Raw genomic sequence first — 23,163 nt, forward strand, 5'->3', positions numbered from 1 at the left:
TCATTCAGTCTCTCAGAATTCATTCAGTCTCTCAGATATTCTCTGACCTTCATTCCTCAAAGAGTTCAGTTCCTGCCTCACAGTCTTTCTTCCTTGACTTCTTTCTTCATACCAGGGAACTTTAGCAAACATATTGATATTCTCTCAAATATCCTAACTACCTCCCAATTACTCAACTTAATAATTTCCCATGAACTAACGTATCCTTCTATCCTACCACAACTATATACAAAGATGGTCACTAAGCCACAAAACCTTTACTTTCTCACCCCTATTTTTTTTTATTTAGTTCTCAAGTCCTATTGTTTCTGCCTTCATAACTTCTTTTTTTTTTTCTTAAAAAAATTTTTTTTTAAACCCTTACCTTCTGTCTTGGAGCCAGTACTGTGTATTGGCTCCAAGGCAGAAGAGTGGTAAGGGCTAGGCAATGAGGGTCAAGTGACTTGCCCAGGGTCACACAGCTGGGAAGTGTCTGAGGTCAGATTTGAACCTAGGACCTCCCATCTCTAGGCCTGACTCTCAATCCACTGAGCCACCCAGCTGCCACCCACCCCCCCAATTTTTTTTAATTAGACTATTTTCCCATGGTTACTTCATGTTCTTTCCCTCCCCTCCTTCCACTCCCCTCCTGTAGCTAATGCGTAATTCCACTGGGTTTTACATGTGTCATTGATCAAGACCTATTTCTATATTATTAATATTTGCATTAGGGTAATCATTTAGAGTTTACATCCCCAATCATATCCCCATTGACCCATGTAATCAAGCAGTTGTTTTTCTTTATGTTCTACTCCCACAGTTCTTTCTCTGGATGTGGATAGCTTTCATTTTCACAAGTCCCTCAGAATTGTCCTGGATCATTGCATTGCTACTAATAGAGATTGTGTCACAGTGTATCCGTCTCTGTGTATAATTTTCTCCTGGTTCTGCACCTTTGACCCTGCATCAGTTCATGTAGGTCTTTCTCCATCTTTTTTTTTTTTAATAATTAAAACACTATAATTTTTTGGCTAACCATGTCGGTTGTGACTAAATACCCTCAATCTTCTTAACTAAACTTTTTCTCTACTGTGACTATCCCTAAGTTCAGCTTTAATAGCTTATTTTGATCAGCTGAAGAGATAACTAAATTTGGATTTTTTCCCTCTCCTTAAATTAGATAGAATATAGCTGTTTTTCTTTTTTTTAAAAAACCAAAAGTGGCAGGACTGGGAAAGCTGTTTATCTAGGAATCCCCTTTTTAGGAGTGAGGGAGACTTAGAGAGAGTTTTGGCCTTGTCCTGCTCCCCATGTGTTTTATGAAGCCCGCTAGGAAAATAATTACAAAACATATATATATATATATATATATATATATATATATATAAATGAATACTACATTCTTCAACATTTATATGGCAGTTGAAGGATTAGGGACATTGAGGAATTCAGTATACCTCCAATTTTTTATATTATTAGGTAATGTCATTTTTGTACTCCTCAGTACTGTGTTTAGAGATGCTAACATGAAAAAATTATTTGAAGCTAAAATACAAGAAATTATACAAGAATCTGAAGCTAAAATACAAAAAAATTATGCAAAAATATGAAGATAAAACACAGGAAAACATAAAAAACATGCAATATAAAACCCAGGAAAATATAAAAAAAAAGTGTGGCTAAAATGCAGGGTAACATGCAAGCCCAATTGGACAATTTAAAATGTTTCGTACGGAATCAATTGGTAAACATCCACCCCATTGAAAACAGGTCTGAACCTGACAGACCTTTTTCTGAACCTGTAATTGAGGAAATTTCCTTCCCCGAAATAGAGATGAAAAAACACCTTCCCTATAGCTCAGCTAACAGACTGGTTCTCTCATGGTCTGCAAATCTTGACTGAACTTAATCCCCAAGACCCTGCTCCTGAAATCCCATTTTCTCATGTTCCTTCTCCTACACAAAATCCAATTCCAGCCCAGAGGAAATCTCATCCTTCTAAAGAAACTCATCTTAGTCAAACTGACCCACAGGTACCAAATTCAATTAGAGGCCTGTTTCCTCTAAGAGAAGTACCTGAAATAGGATGGAACGGGGATGTGGTGACTTTAAGGCACAATATACCATTTACCCCCCAAGAAATAAATGAATTTACACGAAATACTCCCACATATGAACAAGATCCCTTTCTAGTAACAAAAAAGATGACATATATTTTTTCAGTATAATTCGTTTTACAAGGACATTGAAAACTTGCTACAGGCTTTTTAAACTGAACATGAGAAAAATAAAATAATTGCTCATGTCAACAAAACCAGGAAATGCAGCACACTGGCCAACTCAGGATCCTGAATGGGACTATAACAACTCTGAGTATTATTTACAACTATACCGTTGTAGAGAGGCCATCTTAACAGCAATGAGAGTGTGCAGACAGTACAGATAAGTGGTCAGAATTTGAAAGAATTAAGCAAAATGAGGAAGAGACACCCTCCAGATTCATGGACAGAATAATTGAGTTTGAAGATAGATACCTGGATTTTGACCTATAACAATTATCAATAAATGGCAGATTCCCACAGTCTAAAGTTGAAGTTAGCAGAACTAGGAGAACATTGTGAACTGTAACAGTAGTATTGTGATGATGATCAACTGTGAAAGACTACAAATATTATTATTCTTATCAGTACAGTGATCCATGACAGTTCAAAAGATTCATGATAGGGGGCAACTGGATGGCTCAGTGGATTGAGAGTCAGGCCCAGAGATAGGAGATCCTGGGTTCAAATCTAGATTCAGACACTTCCTAGCTGTGTGACCCTGGGCAAGTAAGTTGCTTAACCCCCACTGCCTAGCCCTAACCACTCTTATGCCTTAGAACCAATGCCCAGTTTTGATTCTAAGCTGGAAGGTAAGGGTTTAAAAAAAAAAAGAAAGAAAGATTCATGATAAAAAATGCTATCCACCACCAGAGAGAACACTGGTTAACTCTTGAGTAAAGATTGAAGCATATTGCTTTTTACTTATTATTATTTGCAAGCTATTATTAGCTACTATAGAAAATTTTTAGCATGATTTCACATGTATGATGGCTATCATTTTTATTACCTCTTCAGTAGGTGGCGCTGAAGAGGGAGAATTTGGAACTCAAAAATAAATTAATGCTAAAAAACAATAAATAGAACAGGACAAGAGGAAAATATTAGGATATTTAGCACCTGTGTCTTTTTTTGCACTGACTTCCTCTCTGGTTATTTTAACATTCATGAAATTGAATTAGATCTTTAAAGCATTTGAAAAACCAGTTCTTTGCAGTAATGGTTTCTTCATTATCCTCTTTATTTCTGTTTTCTTTCTCTGCTTTAAATAAACTTCAGACTTCTATCTGAATGGCTGCTATGCTAAGAGGAATATGTTTTTAATTGTCCTCTTCAGTCTTACAGCTGAAAGAGGCTCCATTTCTATCATAGTAACCTAGGTGACTTTTATTCCTTTTAGTTGTTTGCAAATTACACAAATCTGATGTAACTTTGCTCTTTTAATTTTTTGCTTGCATGCATTTTATAATCTATATCATAGATTCGGGCATTCTGACATCTTGACCTGATCACGTGGATTCATGCTTGTTTAGTTACATCAGATTTTTATTCTGTTATAAATAACAAGCCCCTTCTTTTTTCACAGACATTGTTTCCATCTGAAGTACTTTTCTTTTTGTCCATTTTGTTAATGACTGTTTAAAAAAATCAACCTGACTCCTGATAATATGGTATGCAATAAATAGCACATCAAATTCATATTCATTGTTGGTAGGTGCAGACTAATGATGTATTATTGAGTAGCATGTTTTCAGGAGTTGCATTAATTGACTTTTGCCTCATATTAAACATGGCCTGGTATTTTATAATTTGCACTAAATCAAATTTAACATTATTCAAACTCATGTTAATCACACAACCTATCTGTAATAGTAATGGGATAGCAGAATCTAGTGAATGTTTTTTCAGGATGAGAGAAATTTGAGTATGTTTAAGTTATGTTAAAAGTCAGGGAGAGATTGAAAATTAGAGAGGAAATCAGAGGGAATAAGAGTGTTAACAGTATATAGAAGACTGGTAGATGGATTAAAGGGATTGACCTTGATGAGAAGTCATATCATCTCTTGAGAGGAGGGAAGAGAGAAAAGACAATTTAGAATAGAATAGCCTTTGTGGGAAATGGGATAGAGCATTAGGGTGGGGCTTTATTCAGAAGCATTTGAGGAAACAGGAAGTAGATGGTATGAGTCAACCAGACTAGGGTTTGGCACTGTTTGAGTACCCATAGAAAGGCAGTGTATTTGAGAGTAGAAGACAAAAGCTCAACTAGAGTTGAATTAATTAACCAAAGGGGCAAGTGTTAGGAAGAAAGAAAAATGAGTTTAGAGCAGGGATGATTGGATTAGAAGTCCTGCTGAAAATGAAGAATAGGGTTAGGGAGATAAGGCATAGAGGGAGGTAGAATGATAAAAGATTATGATTAGATAAAGAGATTTCAGAATTTTTAATAACTAACAAAATCATAAAGATCAAGTAGGATTCAAGTGAAGAGATATGAGAAGGTACAGGCAACCTATCCCTTTGTGGAGATGGGAAGTCCACAGGTATTGCATATTGCACGTGTTTTGGAACTTTTTCAATTTATTGATCAGTTGTGCTGGTTTTTTTTCTCAAAAAATACTATTGTGTGGGATGGATTTCTGGAAGAGGGAGGGATACTTGATAACTATTGTGTTGTAAGAAACTATTAAAAAACTAAAACAAATTAAAGAAAATTTAAAAGAAAGATAAACAATTTTTTTTAATAGAATCAAAGCAATGAATTGAAAAAACTTGACATTATATAGTGCTCCACAGCTGTGGAGAACCACCTCTACAAAGGAGAAGAGATAATTTTTTATAACTCTTTGGAACTAAGCTTGTTCTTTTTTAATTTTATAGCATTCAGTTGTGATTGTTATGTTATGGGTTTTTTTTCTATTTTCTGTTGTAGTCCTTGTATATATTGTTTAACCGAATCTGCTTACTACACTTTGTATCATAATTAGACATATAGTTCATATAAGTCATTCCATGCCTCTCTAAATTCGTCAAAAGATAGGAAGAGTCATTGTTAAAGTGGTTATGGAAATATAGTAAACACTAATATTTTATTTTATTTTACAGAGTTGTGAAGTGGTATAAGCAGTTTGGAATTATACAAATAAAGTGACTAAAATGCCCATACCCTTTCATACCATGATCAGAGATATATCCCAAGAAAGGTCATTGCCAAAAAGAAAGGTTCCTTGTAAACAACATATGTAAAGCAACAATTTTTATGGTAGGGAAGAACTAGAAACAAAGTAGATGCCTTGTCAGTGGAGAAATGGTTAAACAAACAAAACTTTTTGTGAAACATAAATATAACATACTATTACTGTGGTATTAAAAAATGAATTCAGAGTTTTTGATAGATTATGGAAATGTCAAGGATGTTACCATCCTTGGGTGTAGCACAATCCAAGTGGAAGGGAAGATCATGGGGATTGAAGAGATTAAAAAATTTAGGAGGTTTGAGGGCATTACCATTATTTATGGTGAGATTCCCCAGTATGAAAACAGAATCTGGTGGTAAAGAAAGACTGTGAACCAAGATCTGAACTCCCTGAGAAATGGGGAGGAGGAGGAGGAGGAGATGGCTTGGAGTCTTATAGTTAAATTGCTATTAGGATTTGGTTTCGGTTTGATTTGAATGGAGGTAAACTCAGGGGATGAGAAGTTGCTGAGTGATGGCAGCCAAGGAAGAAATTGGAAATATCCGACGTGAACAAGGAGTATTCTGACTTCCCTTCCAAGATCTGAGTGTATAAATGGTTGGGGAGGAGGAGTTTGAGAAAAAGTACAACTATTCTTGGGAAGTGTGGCCAAGGACATAATATTGTTTAGGGGAGGCTAGGTCTCATTAAATGCAAGAAGATGGAAGAAGTGAGAGAGGAAGAAGTCTAAAAGTAAAGGAAATTTATTCTTCTTGGAAATGGAAGTTCCAGAAGCCATAGTGGAAGTAGTAGGCCAGACTGACTAGATAATGGGAAGGATAGGGTTGATGTTAACTGAAGGAGAAATAGGAGATGAAGGCTTAAATAGCCAGAGATTCAACTTCATAGGGATTGGAGAGAAAGAGGTGGTAAGTTTTTGTTAGATATAAGGACAGTGGATATTGCAGCCCTCCTCGCACTGGGTTTTTATTAGCTGGTTATGGAAGGTTTTGCGTCCAGGCTTTGTCCTCAGATCCTTCTACCTGCTAGGTGTAGTTTATAGGGAGTAGAGAAAATGAAATGCGTCAGTTTGTAGTTTTAATTGTATTAAATTGTATAAAGAAAAAGTTAAGTTGGCTTAATAGATTTATCTTTTAAATGAGTAGATAGATTCTGAGAAAACCAGTTAGGGATATTAAAACAAAGCAAACAAACAAAAAACACTTCAGAGGTACTTGCTGTCACTTGAACTATGTAAACAAACAGAAGTTTGCCCCAGTGGGAGTTAGTTTAACTCTTCTCTTTAAAAGACATTAAAGCTCTCTTAGCATGTTTGGCTTGCATACCTTTCAGTGGGTTTTTTATGGCACTTACTCCAAATTAGAGGTGGCTTCATAGGCTTCATTGAAAGCTATTAACATTTTGGTTTTTAAAGCTTCTCATACTTTTGTTGGGTTAATTTACTCATTGAGTAAGACCTCTGTTTAGAAATCAGGTTCCTACAGAGATTATTCCTATATAAGAAATGGGGTGGGGGAGGCGGGGTCAAGATGACAGCCTAGAAGGAGCAGAAGCATTTAAGGGGAAGGCAGAAGGAAGGTCCCAGGACCCCTCCCCCTGCCCACCTGAGACTCCAGTGACAGCAGGAACTTCTGGGTGGGCAAAGGTATTGGTCTTGAGGGTAGGGTGTACCTTGCAGGCAGGGCTGTGCCAAGCTCAGAGTGTCGAACACAGAAGGCAGGGAAGTAGCTAGAGAGGGAACATGGAGCTGGCAACCTGCCCAGAGCTGTGGAGATCCTCCATATTTGTTCCAGCCTTACAGTAGGTGTTGGCCTCAGAGCACACCCAGCCCAACCAAGCTGAACTTAATCCCATCAAAAGTCTTCAGAACTCAGGGAAGTCCAGGCTTCACACTCCTCCCTCATTGATGGCTGGACTTTAATCCAATCAAAAGCCTCCAGAGGACAGGGAAGCTCAAACCCCCAACAACCCTCCTCCAGAGACCCCACTTAGAGATCTACTGTCAAGGCTCCAAGAGGGGAAAATGACAGGAGCCCCCAAAACCAAAAAAAAAAATGAGAGGAGCAAGAGCACAGACAAATACAGGGAGCAAAGAAGGGGTGGATTTGAGCGAACAACAGAAAAAGAAGAAAGAAATTACAATAGACAGCTTCTATACAGGGAACGAAACAGAGGGGGAGGGATCAGCAAATGATAAATCAGAAATCCCAGCAAATTGGATACAGGCTTTGGAAGAACTCAAAATGCAATTCAAAACACAATTAAGAGAGGCTGAAGACAACTTTAACAGCAAGATTAGTCATCTAGAAACAGAAAACAAGTGTCTTGAAAGCCAAAAATAATTAGCTGGAAAATGAGGCAAAGGAGATGAAAGATGAGGTAAAGAGGATGAAAGATGACCTCCATAGAAAATCAGAAGGATGACCAAAAAGCCAGGGATGAAATCCAGTTTTTAAGAACCAGAATACAACAACTAGAATCAAGTGACCTCACAAGGCAGCAGGACACTATAAAACAAAACCAAAAGAATGAAAAAATTGAGGAAAATATGAAGCATCTCATTCACAAAACAGAGGATTTAGAAAATCGTTCAAGGAGAGACAATTTAAGACTAATTGGTCTACCAGAAGACCATGACAAAAGAAAAAGCCTGGACACAATACTACTGGAAATTATTCAAGAAAACTTCCCAGATATTCCAGAACAAGAGGGAAAAGTGGAGATTCAGATCACCTCCTGTACTTAATCCCCAACTAACAACACCCAGGAATGTTATAGCCAAATTCAAGAACTATCAGATCAAAGAAAAGATATTACAAGCTGCCAAGAAGAAGTCATTCAGATACCATGGAACCACAGTGAGCATGATGCAGGATCTGGCTGCATCCACACTGAAGGACCGAAAGGCATGGAATATGATACTCCGGAAAGCAAGGGAACTAGGTCTACCACCAAGAATCAACTACCCAGCAAAACTGACTATATTCTTACAGAAGAAAGTATGGTCATTCAACAAAATAGAAGAATTTCAAGAATTCATAAAAAAAGACCAGACCTGAACAGAAAATTTGACATCCAAGCACAGAACGCAAGAGAATCATCAAAAGGTAAGTAAAAAAGAGGGAAAAAAGAAAACAAAAACAAAAAAACTTTTAAGAGACTCAATAAGTTAAAATGATATGTATCCCTATAAGAAAGGAGGTCATAAGAGGGAACTCTTAAAAACTGTTGTTATCACCTGGGCAGCTAAAAGAATTATGCTTAGAGGGACCAGTGACAAACTGTATAGGATGAAAGGACAAGACATAAATAGGTATATAAATACAGGCATGCATAAATGCATGTAAATGTGTGTGTATATGTATATATATACAACTAGAACCAAAAAAGAGAGGTTAATTCTAAGAGAAATGGGGAAAGAAGCAAATGGGGGTAAATTCATATGTCACAAAGAAGCTCATGGCAGGAGGGGGGAGAATATCAATATACTGGAAGAGTAAAGGGGTTGAAGATAGGAAATACTCAACTCTTATGCGCTTTGAAATTGACCCAAAGAAGGAAGAACAATCCAATCCATTCAGGCAGAGAATGGATTTGAGTCCTATAGGGGAGTAGAAGGGTATTAAATGGACTGGTGGGGAGGGAAGCAGTACAAGGGAAGGAGAGGGTGTGTGTGTGGGGGGTAATTTTAGAAAGACTACAGGGAAAATAAGGGGGGGGAATAAGAAGGGAGGGGGTTACAAAGGGAAGTAAAATAAGGGTGGGAATTAGGGGGACTGATTAAAAACAAAACATTGGTGAAGAAGGAATTAGTGAAAGTAGAAAAGACAGGATCAGGAGTAGAAATCAAAATGCTGGGAAATACACAGCTAGTAATCATAACTCTGAATGTGAATGGAATGAATTCACTCATAAAACTCAAGCGAATAGCAGAGTGGATTAGAATCCAAAACCCTACCATATGCTGTCTTCAAGAAACACACATGAGGAAGGTAGATACGCATAGGGTGAAAGTAAGAGGATGGAGCCAAATCTATTGGGCATCAACTAATAAAAAGAAGGCAGGAGTCGCAATCATGATATCTGACAAAGCCAAAGTAAAATAAATCTAGTTAAAAGAGATAGGGAAGGTAATTACATCCTGATAAAAGGCAGTATAGACAATGAGGAAATATCTGTACTCAACATGTATGCACCAAATGGCATAGCATCCAAATTTCTAAAGGAGAAACTAGTGGAGCTCAAGGATGAAATAGATAGAAAAACTATACTAGTGGGAGACCTGTACCTTCCTCTATCTGAACTAGATAAATCAACCCCCCCCCCCAATAAATAAATAAATAAATAAATAAATAAGAAAGAGGTAAAAGAAGTGAATGAAATCTTAGAAAAATTAGAGTTAGTAGACATGTGGAGAAAAATAAATAGGGCCAAAAAGGAATAAACCTTCTTTTTAGCAGCACATGGTACATTCACAAAAATTGACCATGTATTAGGGCAGAAAATCATTGCAAACAAGTGCAAAAGGGCAGAAATAATAAACGCAACCTTCTCAGACCACAATGCAATAAAAATAATAATTAGTAAGGGTACGTGGAGAGATAAATCAAAAATTAATTGGAAATTAAACAATAGATTCTCCAAAACCAGTTAAAGAACAAATCGTAGAAACAATAACTTCACTGAAGGAAATGACAATGATAAGACATCCTTTAAAACCTATGGGGTGTAGCCAAAGCAGTAATCAGGGGGAAATTTATATCCTTGAATTAATATATAAACAAATTAAGAAGGGCAGAGGTCAATGAATTAGGCATGCAAATTAAAAAACTAGAAAGTAAACAAATTAAAAATCCTCAGATAAAGACTAAATTAGAGATCAATTAGAGATCCTAAAACTCAAAGGAGAAATTAATAAAATTGAAAGTCAAATAACTATTGATTTAATAAATAAGACAAAGTACTAGTCAATCTAATTAAAAAAAGGAAAGAAAAAAAATCAAATTGACAGTATCCAAGATGAAAAGGGAGACCTCACCTCAAATGAAGAGGAAATGAAGGCAATCATTAAAAAATTACTATGCCCAATTATACGGCAAAAAATATGGCAACTAGGTGATATTGATGAATTCTTACAAAAATATAAATATCCTAGACTAATAGAGGAAGGAATAAATTACCTAAACAACCCCATATCAGAAAATGAAACCCAACAGGCCATCAAAGAACTCCCTAAGAAAATATCCCCAGGGCCCTATGGATTCACAAGTGAATTCTATCAAACATTCAAAGAACAGTTAATCCCAATACTATACAAACTATTTGACATAATAAGCAAAGGGGGAGTTCTACCAAATTCCTTTTATGACACAAACATGGTACTGATTCCAAAGCCAGGCAGGTCAAAAACAGAGAAAGAAAACTATAGACAAATCTCCTTAATGAATATAGATGCAAAAAATCTTAAATAGGATACTAGCAAAAAGACTCCAGCAAGTGATCACAAGGGTTATTCACTATGATCAGGTAGGATTTATACCAGGAATGCAAGGCTGGTTCAGTATTAGGAAAACCATCCACATAATTAACCATATTAACAAGCAAAATGACAAAAATCACATGATTATCTCAATAGATGCAGAGAAAGCCTTTGATAAAATACAACACCCATTTCTACTGAAAACACTAGAAAGTATAGGAATAGAAGGGCCTTTCCTAAAAATAGTAAACAGTATATATTTTAAAACATCAGCAAACATCATCTGCAATGCAAATAAAATAAAAGCCTTCCCATTCCCAATAAGATCAGGAGTGAAACAAGGATGCCTATTATCACCTCTATTATTTTACATTGTAGCAATTAGAGAAGAAAAAGAAATTAAAGGTATTAAAATTGGCAATGAGGAGACCAAGCTCTCACTCTTTGCAGATGATATGATGGTCTACTTAAAGAATCCTATAGAATCAACCAAAAAGCTAGTCAAAATAATCAACAACTTTATCAAATTTGCAGGATACAAAATAAACCCACATAAGTCATCAGCATTTCTGTATATCTCCAACCCATTTCAGCAGCAAGAATTAGAAAGAGAAATTCCATTCAAAATCACCCTAGACAAAATAAAATAGTTAGGAATCTATCTGCTGAGACAAACACAGGAACTATACAAACACAACTACAAAACACTACACACAATTAAAACTCGATCTAAACAATTGGAAAAACATTGACTGCTCATGGGTGGGACGAGCTAACATAATAAAAATGACAATCCTACCCAAATTAATCTACTTATTTAGTGCCATTCCCATTGAACTACCAAAAAACTTTTTTACTACATTAGAAAAAAAACATTAGAAAGTTCATTTGGAAGAACAATAGATCAAGGATATCCAGGGAAATTATGGAAAAAAATGCAAAGGAAGGAGGATTTGCAGCCCAAGATCTCAAACTATTCTATAAAGCAGTGGTTATCAAAACAATTTGGAACTGGCTAAGAGAAAGAAAAGAGAATCATTGGAATAGACTTGGAGTAAATGACCTCAGCAAAACAGTCTATGATAAACCCAAAGATCCCAGTTTTGGGGACCAAAACCCACTTTTTGATAAAAACTGCTGGGAAAATTGGAAGACAGTATGGGAGAGATTAGGTTTGGATCAACATCTCACACCCTACAGCAAGATAAACTCAGAATGGGAGAATAACCTGAATATAAAGAAGGAAACTTTAAGCAAATTAGGGGAACACAGAATAGTATACTTGTCAGATCTTTGGGAAAGGAAAGACTTTAAAACCAAGCAAGAGCTAGAAAAAAACACAAAATGTAAAATCAATAATTTTGATTAAATCAAATTAAAAGTTTTTTGTACAAACACAACTAATGCATCCAAAATTAGAAGGGAAGCAAGAAATTGGGATACAATCATCATTACAAAAACCTTTGACAAAGGTCTAATAAATTTATAGAGCTAAACGAGTTGTACAAAAAATCAAGCCATTCTCCAATTGAAAAATGGGCAAGGGACATGAATAGGCAATTTAAAGTTAAATCAAAACTATTAATAAGCACATGAAAAAGTGTTCTAAATCTCTTATAATCAGAGAAATGCATATCAAAATAACTCTGAGGTATCACCTCACACCTAGCAGATTGGCTAACATGATAGGTAAGGAAAGTAATGAATGCTGGAGGGAATGTGGTAATGTTGAGACATTAATTCATTGCTGGTGTAATTGTGAATTGATCCACTCTGGTGGGTAATTTGGAACTATGCCTAAAGGGCTATAAAAGACTGTCTGCCTATAGCACTGCTGGGTTTGTACCTCAAAGAGATAATAAGGAAAAAGACATATACAAAAATATTCATAACTGTACTCTTTGTGGTACCAAAAAATTGGAAACTGAGGGGATGCCCTTCAATTGGGGAATGGCTGAACAAATTGTGGTATATGTTGGTGATGGAATACTATTGTGCTCAAAGGAATAATTAAGTGGGGGAATTCCATGGGTACTGGAAGAACCTCCAGGAATATATTCAGAGTGAGAAGAGCAGAACCAAGAAAACATTGTACATAGAGACTGATACACTCTGGTACAATTGAATATACCGCACTTCTCCATTAGTGGCAATGCAATGACCCTGAACAACTCCGAGGAACCTACGAGAAAAACCACTATCCACATCCAGAGGAAACACTGTGGGAGTAAAAGCACCAAAGAAAAACAACTGCTTGAATACATGTGTGGAGGGGGATATAATTTGGGATGTAGACTCAAAATGAACATCCTAACATCCAACAACATGAAAATAGGTTCTGATCAAGGACACAAGTAATACCCAATTAAATTTTGCATTGGCTGTTGGAAGAGTGGGTCGAGAGGAGGGAGGGAAACAATGTGATTGTTGTAACCATGGAATAATGTTGTAAATTGACTAAATAAACTTATTCAAATGGAAAAAAATAAATTAATAAAAGAAATGGGGTGGGGAGGGAAGTTTATCTTTTCATCTCTTCTCTGGATCTAAGCCTGGTCATTATAGTTTTTTTTTGTTTGTTTGTTAGTGTTGGTTTTTTTTCCATTTACATCGTTTTAGTTATTGTGTATGTTGCTTTCCTGGTTATGTTAAATTGATTTTTTTCTTCAGTTCATTTAAGACTTTCTATGGGTCTCTGAATTTTGAAGATACAGTAATATTCCATTATACTTGTATACTGCAATTTTCTTAGGTACTTTCTAATCAATGGACATATACTTTGATTTAAGCCCTTAGCTATCCCCAAAAATGCTGCTTTGAATATTTTGGTGTTTATGGGAGGTTTCAGTCTTGTAAGTCCTCGTTAAATCTCAGGGTCTAGGAGATAGATATTTTAGTCAATTTTAGCATAATTCCCAGTAGATTTTCTCTTTATTGTGTAATATATACTTCTGAATAAGTTATAATCTTTTAAGTTACTTTTCTTTATATGCTAAGTAAGGATAATTTCATTTGCAACTATCATATCTTTAAAGTAAATAAAGGTAAACAAAACAACCTCAAACTGTATAAAACCAAATATAACTTTAATTGGGAGAAGAAAGCTTTGGCTTCTTTATTGAATGAATATTGTCATCTTTAAGAGCCTTTTTTAGCACATCTGCTAATTAATGGTTACAATTTGTCTATTGTAGAAATAAATTGTTTATTTTTGTTTGTTTTTACAGAGAATGCTGAGTCTATTGACCTTAAGCAATTTTTTGACCAACATTTTTCGCATATATATTATGTGTTCTTTGAAAATTTTGTGACCATTGAAGTTAGTCTTAAGCAGAAAGGTAAGACTTCTTAAAAAAAAATCCCACTAGACTTTTGCCATTTTAAAATGTTCATAAAATTGGCCTCACTTAAGAGTTACAATTTTGACATCAAGTGACTTCTTTTCCTTTGACAGTGGTCAGATAACTCTTACCCAGTTTCTATTTGTGACCACTGACATCCATCTGTAAAATAGACAGCAACTAGTATGGCAGTATTATGACTTTTCTGATCTGAGAAAGTATCAACTTCTCTCTTTGCTCTTACTTCTTTTTTTGTCTCTTTCTTGGGTCCCCATGTAGTTAGGAATCTGTTCAACTACTTTAGTTTGGGGGAATAACTTTAAGTAATTCTTCAATGATTTTCATTGTTTTTTTTTAATGTAATATGTAGTAGAAGGCGAATATATTTTTTAGAAAACCAAGCAAAGCTTAAAGTTTTATTACAGAATTAATGAAAACTTTTTTAAAATACCATATGCTTACAGAAATAGAAATCTACTAATTATATATATCGCACTAAATAATTTCCTACATGATGATTATAGTTTCTTTTTATATGATTATATTTTAGGTCACAAGTCTCAGAGGGAAGAATTAGATGGTATACTTTTTATTTTTGAAGTAAGTATCAACAAAATCTTTAATGAATAACCAATATCATTTATTTCAGATATATTTTAAGTATAGGTGGAATTACATTTTAATGATTTGCTAAAATTGCTTCATTATCTTGAAAAATAATTTAAAAATATGTTACTTTACATAGAATACTGTTTGTATTGTTTAAAAGAAAGAATCTATATGTTTGCTAATTCCTAATGCAAATAATAGCAAATTAGGGATATGAGTTGACTATATAGAAGGAGTAGTTTTTAAATTCTGTGTCCCTTGAGAATGTATTCACTTGACTTCTGATACTACATTTATACCTCATGGTCTCACTATTTCAGAGTACATATCTTTATAAGATACTTAAAAAATGTTTTAGATGTCATAGAATTTTATAGCTAAAAGGTATGTTGTTTTGAAAGATGTTGGTGAGTTGGGAGCCTCTACCATTTTTTTGGCTATGGTACAAATGATGGGAATCTACCTGCTCTTTATTTTTCCTGGTCTACAAAGGACTTCATCAGGGTTTTTTCTTAGACCTGTCCATTTCATACAGGCTATTGAAACCTAAGAATCCTTTATTGAAACCTAAGAATCTTGATTAGTTATCCTAAAGCCTTTGATACTAGCTCACAGAATTATTTCCTTTGCAAACCATATACATATCACTTGTTATCATTAGTATTATTAATCTCCCTGCTCTGCCTTTCTTTTTTTTTTACATAATGAGGTACTCCTATAGCTTTTGTTCAACCTTTGCCCTTATCCCCCAGGTGTTCTAGACCCTGGATGTTTTGTGAACTATCCTTCAATTAAAATAATAAGGTTTCTTCTTAGTCTTTACTTACTGTAACTTTCATAGGCTATTGGAAGGGGGAGAAAATGGAAGGTAAGAAAAAGAACACCATTATAGTTAGGAGCTTACTAGTACCAAAAAAAAAATACTCTTAATATCTCTTGCCTCTTAATATAATATTCATCTCAGGTCATCAATATAGCATTTCAAAAACCATTAAGCTTTATTAAGAATATTTAACATTCAAATACATTAGCTACATTAAAATTATAACAGAAAGACTGTTAAATTGATGGCTAAATGATTAGAGGGGGTTGAAGAACCATCTATTTTGTAGCTTTATTATTTAAAACATTTGTTATAACTATGTCATTAAAAAAGAATGTTGGAGACAGCTCTCTGCCAGGATGTGAAAAGAGCCTCCTTTTTATATGGAACTGGGGGTTTTAGTCATTTGTTAAAAGTGAAATTCCCAAGCTTCCTATATATGTGTTTAGAAATAGAAAATTGTTCATGAAGTTTAAAACACTGAACAAATAGGAGGAACTTCACTTTTAGCCTGTCATCAATTTTTGTTTCACTCCTTTACTATTGTATGTGAGTTAGTAATCAAGAAAGACTTAATAATTCTGAGCACATAAATTCATTAGCATTTGTTTCTGAAAAATCAGCAACAATGCATATTCTTTCCAATAACTGCCTGCTCTTAATTATCTGAAGGACAAAATAGGAACATTCTGATCTCTGTCATAGCAAATGAAAAAGACCATGTGGAAAGCTAAGACCAGATCCTGAAGAAATTTGAGAAGGGGTTAAAACTAATTTGAGAAGGAATACAAAGCAATCTCTAGAGAACAGTTGATCCTATGTGGTGTCAAGTTTTTATAGTCTCAGATAATAGAGGCTTTCATCCAAGAATTATTGGAAAAAATCTTTTAAAATTTGTTTCTTTTGGTTTTAGTCATAACGAAAACCAGCTACTACTGTTCTTTTTTCTTTTCTTTTTTCCTCTTCAGTAATTCCCTTCAAATCCCCCCCCCCCAATTATATGTAAAAATAATTTCTGGCATTTGTTTTCTAACATTTTGAATTCCTTATCCTCCCCCTCACCCCTCCCTGAGACAGTAAACAGTTAGATATGTTGTCACTACTATTAAAAAGCGTCATGAACAGACAGTACATTTTCTGATATCCAGACCCAAAGGGAAATTTGAAATGTCCTTGCTTTAATATACTTTAATTCTGAGGAATTTGATTTATAAGATATATAGTGAAGAATAAACATACATAGTATAGAATAAGTTAATTGTTTTTAGGAAATGGTTGGTGATCTTTAATACATTTACCTTTATTTTATCTCATATATGTAGATTTGTTGAGATATTTGAGTAAGTAAATATCAGTACTCAAATACCAGTAATCTTTCCCAGGTTTTCTTTTTATCACAAATAATTTCTTTTTTCTATGTCCATAAATGTATTACTGTTTTAAAAGAACCAATATACCAATAATCGACTAATGGTTGTTTTTTTTTAAAAAGGGACTAAAAAAAAAGAACATGTTTACCATACTGTCCTTTCATATTGTCTTGTTTATTGTCATCACATTTAACTATGCATTCTCTGGAATGATAGTTCTTTTAGCAAATGATCTGTCAGTGATGTGACTACTCCTCTCCCTTCTTCTCTTTTCTTTTCCATAGTATATGCAGTTTAGCCAAGCTGAGCAAGTTGAACATGCTGAGCACATCATGAAACCCAGACTATCTGTGAAAGTTTTTGTGGCTTTCTGTATAGCTGGTCTTATAACCTTTCTTTTCTTAAACCTTTTCCTTTAACCTTTGAACTCCTCTGGGTTTAACCCTTTAACTCTCATATTCTTGAACTCTTCTTAGGGAGAGGCTCTTGAATAGGCCAGATTGGACAACTCAGTTTCGAGACTGGAATAGAATGAACATATGAAAGTTTTTCAGTCTAATCCAAAAACCATTGATTATCCCAGGCACTATGCTAAGTCTAGGGGATATAATGAATAAAAAGAAAGACAATTTTTTTTAATAGGTATATAGAAGGCCTACTCTGGGAGATAAGCATATGGATCTGCTGGAATCTCTTTATGGTTTATTTTAGGAGTATCAGCTTCCACATATGTCCCATATACGTATCTCATCAACTGGAATGACCATGACAAGAAACACTGGATTTTTTTCAGGCATAGGGTATTTTCAGTTTGTCTTCTTCAGCCAACTAATCTGGAACAAGGATAGCAATGATATTCTAGAAGGACTTTTAGTACTGTTGGATTTTTACATGCTTATAGGCAATGTTGTGCAATGTTGGGGTCCATGATATGGGAGCTGGAATTCTGAGGATATCCCACAGGGTATGTTCAACTTGGTAGTGACCTGGGACAATAGCATTCAAGTAGGCAAAAGGTGGTGGCAGTAGCTGGGTCAGTAAGGTCATCACTAGGTATCCCTTTTGTAGGAAATCAAGTTCTATTAAATTGTAATAGGATAACTTTGAGGCTTTCTTATCATTAGCAACAGTTCTTAACTCTTGTCCCCAAACCCATTTTCATTTTCTTCCTTTTGTGATGAATAAAAATTCTGAAAAACTGGGTTCCGAGTAAGAAAAATCATTTTATTGATTTAGGCTAGCAATAACCAACCTTGTTATTTGGTCCATGATCTTTCTCAGTGATGAAAGACCATTCATTCAGATTTTTGAGTCATTTAAAATACAGTTCTGAAAGTTCATTATTCAGCCCTTCCATAAGATACCTCTGAGTAGTGGAAACCTAATGAGGAGGAAGTAGGATAATATATTTTCTAATCTCCCTTGATCCTCTGATGATGATCAGAAGTCACCTGCCTAATCACAGGATTCCAATATCCTTGCTTCTAGCTGGAGAAATCGAGGTAGGTGTGGTTAAGTTTGACTTACATTGTTCATCCTAATGGAAGCAAACAAGGTCATTCCTAGGACTGTCAGGACAAAGGAATGAGGAAAAGGCTTGAAAAATGTTACAGAGCAGTATTAAAAATCAAAATTATACAATATTAAAAATAAATCTCACTTTTAGCCCTGATTAAAGTGGGATTCAGCAGATTTTTCAGTGAAACCTCTAGCTCAGAAACCCTTTTTCTTTCTTGTGGTCTTGGTTTTTTGCCCCCATTAGTTTTGCTATTATCAATTCCATCAGTTGCCACTACCTTTGTTGTATGGAATTTAAAAACCAAGAATTTTGTTTCTAGTTGTTGAATATATTGGTCTGTTTTGTTTTTTCTTTCCTCATGCTGGCAATCCAAGTTCTCTGGTTCTAATAATAACCAGTGGATGTTCAAACTGGAACTTTATTCTTCTTGTCAGGCTCCTTTTGAACTCACTAAGGTATTTTTTTCCAATGTAAGTGGGGGCCTTTTGTCTCTTTAATTGAGGATACTATCCGTTAGAGTATCGTGCTGCTATTTCCAGTCATACAACCATCCCATACTCTGCACTTGTATTGGCTTTCCCCTCCAACCATGATATGAGACAGTGCCATTTCGTTCCTGTTTTATTATCTGTAAATGTAAGGTCTGGCTCAAGCTGGGCTAATAGCACAGATTTGAAAATAGAAGAAAATGAAATACTCAAAATGGTTAACAAAAAATTTTATTTACTCATGACATGGAAAGAGGGACTTAATGAAGATATAGCATTTGTCTTAGGCAGAAAGGAGAAGTTCAGCAGAAAAGGTCTGCCAGGAAAATCTTAGTTCTAGCATGGAACCAACCTTTAGGATTATCCTACTTCTTCCTCTAAGGATGAATAACCAAAGTTGTAATCAACCTTGTCTTCTCCCCTCCCCAATCTTCTCATCCTTTTACTTTGCCTAATATGAGAATTTGTTTTCCATGACTGTGACATGATTTGTAATAGATTTTGGTTTCCTTGCCTTCTCAGTGAGTGAGGAAAGGGGAAGGGAGGAAGAAGAGAATTCAGAACAGAAAATAAAATATAATATACTTTTAAAAAATAAAGGAGATGATTTCAAAGAAGCCTAGGAAGACATATGAACATAATAAAAAGTGAACAGAATTAGGAAAACAATTTATTTTTAAAATTGTAATATAGCAAACAGAAAACAATTTTGAAAGACTTTAGAACTCTATCACCCTTATTACTAACCCAAGGTGAAGAGGAATAGTGATATAATCACATCCTGATAGAGAGATGAAGTACTTAGTGTGCAGAATGATACAGGGGTTTTTTGGACCTGGCCAATGTGGACATTTGATTGACTATTGATGTTTATAATATGTTGAGTGCATTGGGATGACAGGGTAAGGAGAATTTTTGCCAATTTAAAAAAAAATATGACTTGCCCTTTTAAAGTAGGCAGGAATATATAATTTTCCTAAATTTTATTTTCTTGATTCAGGTCTTTCCTAGACTACTTCCTATGTTAGGGAACCTTTCTTGTAGTACCTAAGTACCAGGGCTAAAAAACTTCTAACAAAGTAACTTGAATGCTAATTTTATTTTTTTATTTGTGTTTATTTTTCTTACAAGAAGCTCTTAGGGCTTAATATTTGTAATTTGTTTTCATTTAAAAGGATTTCAAGTATATATCTTTCATATCATTTATTACTTTGCTTTCTCTTTGATTTTTTTAGAAAATTTTACAGCTTCTTCCAGAAAGGATTCATCAGCGGTGGCAGTTTCACAGTATTGGTAGGTGACTTAAATTACAACTCTTAGACTTTAAATAGCTCATTTAAATAAATAATTAAATGTCATTAACACATTCTGTTTCTTAGTAGTTTGTTTAAAACTTATTTGCAAATTTTGCTTCAAAAGCTACAAAATAAAGAATAGGAATGATATTTTATCTGGTGCGGAATAAAAAGTTATGAAGGTGTGAAGGAAAAGTTTGGAGATTTTCTTTTTTTGTTTGTTTTCTTTGAGATTTCCAAAAGAATAAATTGAAAGCAGATTTTTTAAAATAACCTTTGCTTCTGTTTTCGAATCAGTACTTTGTATTGGTTCCAAGGCCAAGGAGTGGTAAGGACTAGGCAGAGGTGGCTAAGTCACACAGCTAGAAAGTATCTGAGGTCCAATTTGAACCTAAGATAGGATCTCCCTTCTCTTTTGGCTCTCAACCAGTGAGCCATCCAGCTGCCTCCCCAGATTTTTTAACTTAATACAGTGGCAATTTTTGTAACATAGTAGGGAAAACTAATTTTAAGATTCTGGGAAAGGTAAAAAAATTTCTTTACTGAATTTTTTCAGTGCGCTCATTGGGAAAGTTTTCATTCATTATATTTTAAATATAAAACAAAGGAAAACAGCAGAATGTACATGATAATTCTGTTTACAATTATGATCTGTATTTTTTCCCCTAATTTAGCAAATCATTTTATAGGTGATCTTTCTCATTTCCTGCTGGCACTGAGATTATTGCCAAAAGGATATCAGGGTCACCAAAATTAAGTTGGATATTGCCAAGGACTTGTTAAAAAGGTTTTTATCAAGTCTGACCGAGAACTCTGACAGCTGAAATTAAATAATTCAATTCATAGAAATATTTACTATTTGCAGATCACACTTGCATGTACAGCAGATGTAAAAGGAGATTCCTGCCCTTTTAGAGCTGATAGTTTAGTGGGAAAGATAAAAATTAAGTAGCAATAATTGTTTTATATATGTACATATACATATATATTAAAAAAAATTTTTTTCCTTCAGACCCTGCAACTGAATTGTTGTAGGGACTTCCTGGTAAGGAAAACCTTTAGACAAAGTGGATCAGCACCTGTTTTGCAAGTCTTAGTTGGGGGGGGGGGCACTCAGGTTCTTCCATGCAATGCTTTCTATCACAAGATAGATTATAAGGGCAAAATTAAGGTACAAATGAAGTGAATCGTGAGATTCAAGGAGAGAAATGATCATTCACTTCCTATTAGGGAATAATAATAACTCACATTTACATAATACTTTTAAGTTTTACTAAGTGCTTTCTTCGCAATAGTTCAAGTATTATTCCAAATTTATAGGTCAGAAAAATGAAATTCACAAAGGTGAAGTGAATAAGATTATATAATATCAGTGCCAGGATTTAAATTTAAAGTTTTGCCTTTAAGTCTTTTGCCCACAAAGGACCTGGATTTGAATTGTGGGAACACCAGGACGAGAGTCACAATAACTAAAAATAGCTTTTATTAAAAGTATTAAAGATTAATTATGGGAGCTTGTTTTTCCAACAGCAAAAATGAACTCCCCCCAAACTTGGGAAATGTCTGCTTTTATACCTTCCAGTATTATTGGCTCAATCTAGATAGAAGCTTCAATGAGTAAATTAGGTCAGCCCATTTATTCAGGCTGCCTTTAGGTATACCATCTAGAAAATCTTTGTAGATTTCTAGGCATTTGTCATATATGAAGGAATTCTGATGGCCACCTTCACCTGCAGATGAATAACTAAAACCAAGAGAGACCCTTTGTATTTCCTCCCTTTTTACCTAAAGTTTACAAATCCTTGCCTCCCACAAAATCTAGTCCTTATTTTACTGCATTGTGTTATGCTTCTTAAAGAAAATTGCATTTGAACTGGACCTTGAAGATTGGAAAGTTTTTCATCAGATACAGGAAAGTAAAGAGAACTATATTCCAGACATAGAGAAACATGTAAGTAAAGGCAGGAAATTCAGCAAATGAATGAAATGTGTGTAATATAGTTTGCCTGGATTTGTGGTTGGAAGGTAGTAAGAGATAGAGCTAGAAACTTGGGATAGAATCATATTGTGTCAGTATTTTAATACCTGTTAAAATGATATTTCATTCAGTAAACAGTAGATTTTGTAGGGATTTCAACAGATAAATTTGTTCCATTTCTGATAGTGATTATCCAGTGAGGTATTGAGCTGGTAAAGTATATACTCATTTAAGTTGTCTGCCATGTTATGAAGAGGAGGTCTGTTACCAAATCCCAAGTTGAAGAATTCTTAGTATATGGTAAGGGCTTCCAGTTGCTCGCTCGCTCTCTCTCTCGCTCGCTCTCTCTCTCTCTCTATCTGTCTCTCTCTCTCTCTCTCTCTCTCTCTCTCTCTCTCTCTCTCTCTCTCTCTCTCTCTCTCTCTCTCTCTCTCTCTCTCTCTCTCTCTCTCTCTCTCTTTCGTTTAAACCCTTACCTTCCATCCTAGAATTAGTACTGTGTATTAGTTCTAAGGCAGAACAGCAATAAGGGGTAGGCAATGGAGGTTAAGTGACTTGCCCAGGATCACACAGCTAGGAAGTCTCTGAGGCCAGATTTGAACCTAGGACCTCTAGGCCTGGCTCTCAATCCACTGAGCCACCCAGCTATGCCCTCTAGTGGCTCTTTTTTTTATAGATGACATTGTGCTGATTGCATCAATCCCTAGAATACTATAAAGCCTCCCAAACCAGATCTCTGAATTGTCACACACATGCAAAAATTGGCTTAAAAATCTACATGGGAAAAACTAAGTGATGAATAGTTTTTATTGTCCAGATTGTTTTGTGTGTTATATCTTCTTAAATGATTGTGATGATGGTAATTATATGAATCTCAGGTGCTGCAAAAAGCAGTCAGTTGGGTCCAAAATTGAAAGAGAAGAGAATAGACTGGAGTGCATATGGGAAATTGTATAGCATTCTGATTCTAAGCTTTCCAAAGCAAA

The 23,163-nt window shown here is 34.9% G+C and overlaps 1 protein-coding gene across 17 annotated transcripts in view; it reads left to right on the top strand.

Annotated features, from left to right (window-relative positions):
- Positions 1–23,163, top strand: part of RALGAPA1 (Ral GTPase activating protein catalytic subunit alpha 1) — a 314,990-nt gene that overhangs the window by 6,810 nt on the left and 285,017 nt on the right. For 7 of the 17 annotated variants that reach the window (XM_056811013.1, XM_056811018.1, XM_056811024.1 and 4 more), the window contains exons 2-4: positions 13,982–14,092; positions 14,646–14,695; positions 20,140–20,197. In XM_056811013.1, coding sequence (XP_056666991.1) covers positions 13,982–14,092; positions 14,646–14,695; positions 20,140–20,197 — 219 coding nt within the window. Of the gene's footprint in view, positions 1–1,421; positions 8,383–13,981; positions 14,093–14,645; positions 14,696–20,139; positions 20,198–22,128; positions 22,151–23,163 lie in introns of those variants that run through there. The other 10 variants (XM_056811012.1, XM_056811015.1, XM_056811014.1 and 7 more) reach the window with 8 other exon arrangements.

The sequence above is a fragment of the Monodelphis domestica genome, chromosome 1, assembly GCF_027887165.1.
Source record: "Monodelphis domestica isolate mMonDom1 chromosome 1, mMonDom1.pri, whole genome shotgun sequence".
In the NCBI taxonomy this organism is placed as follows: Eukaryota; Metazoa; Chordata; class Mammalia; order Didelphimorphia; family Didelphidae; genus Monodelphis; species Monodelphis domestica.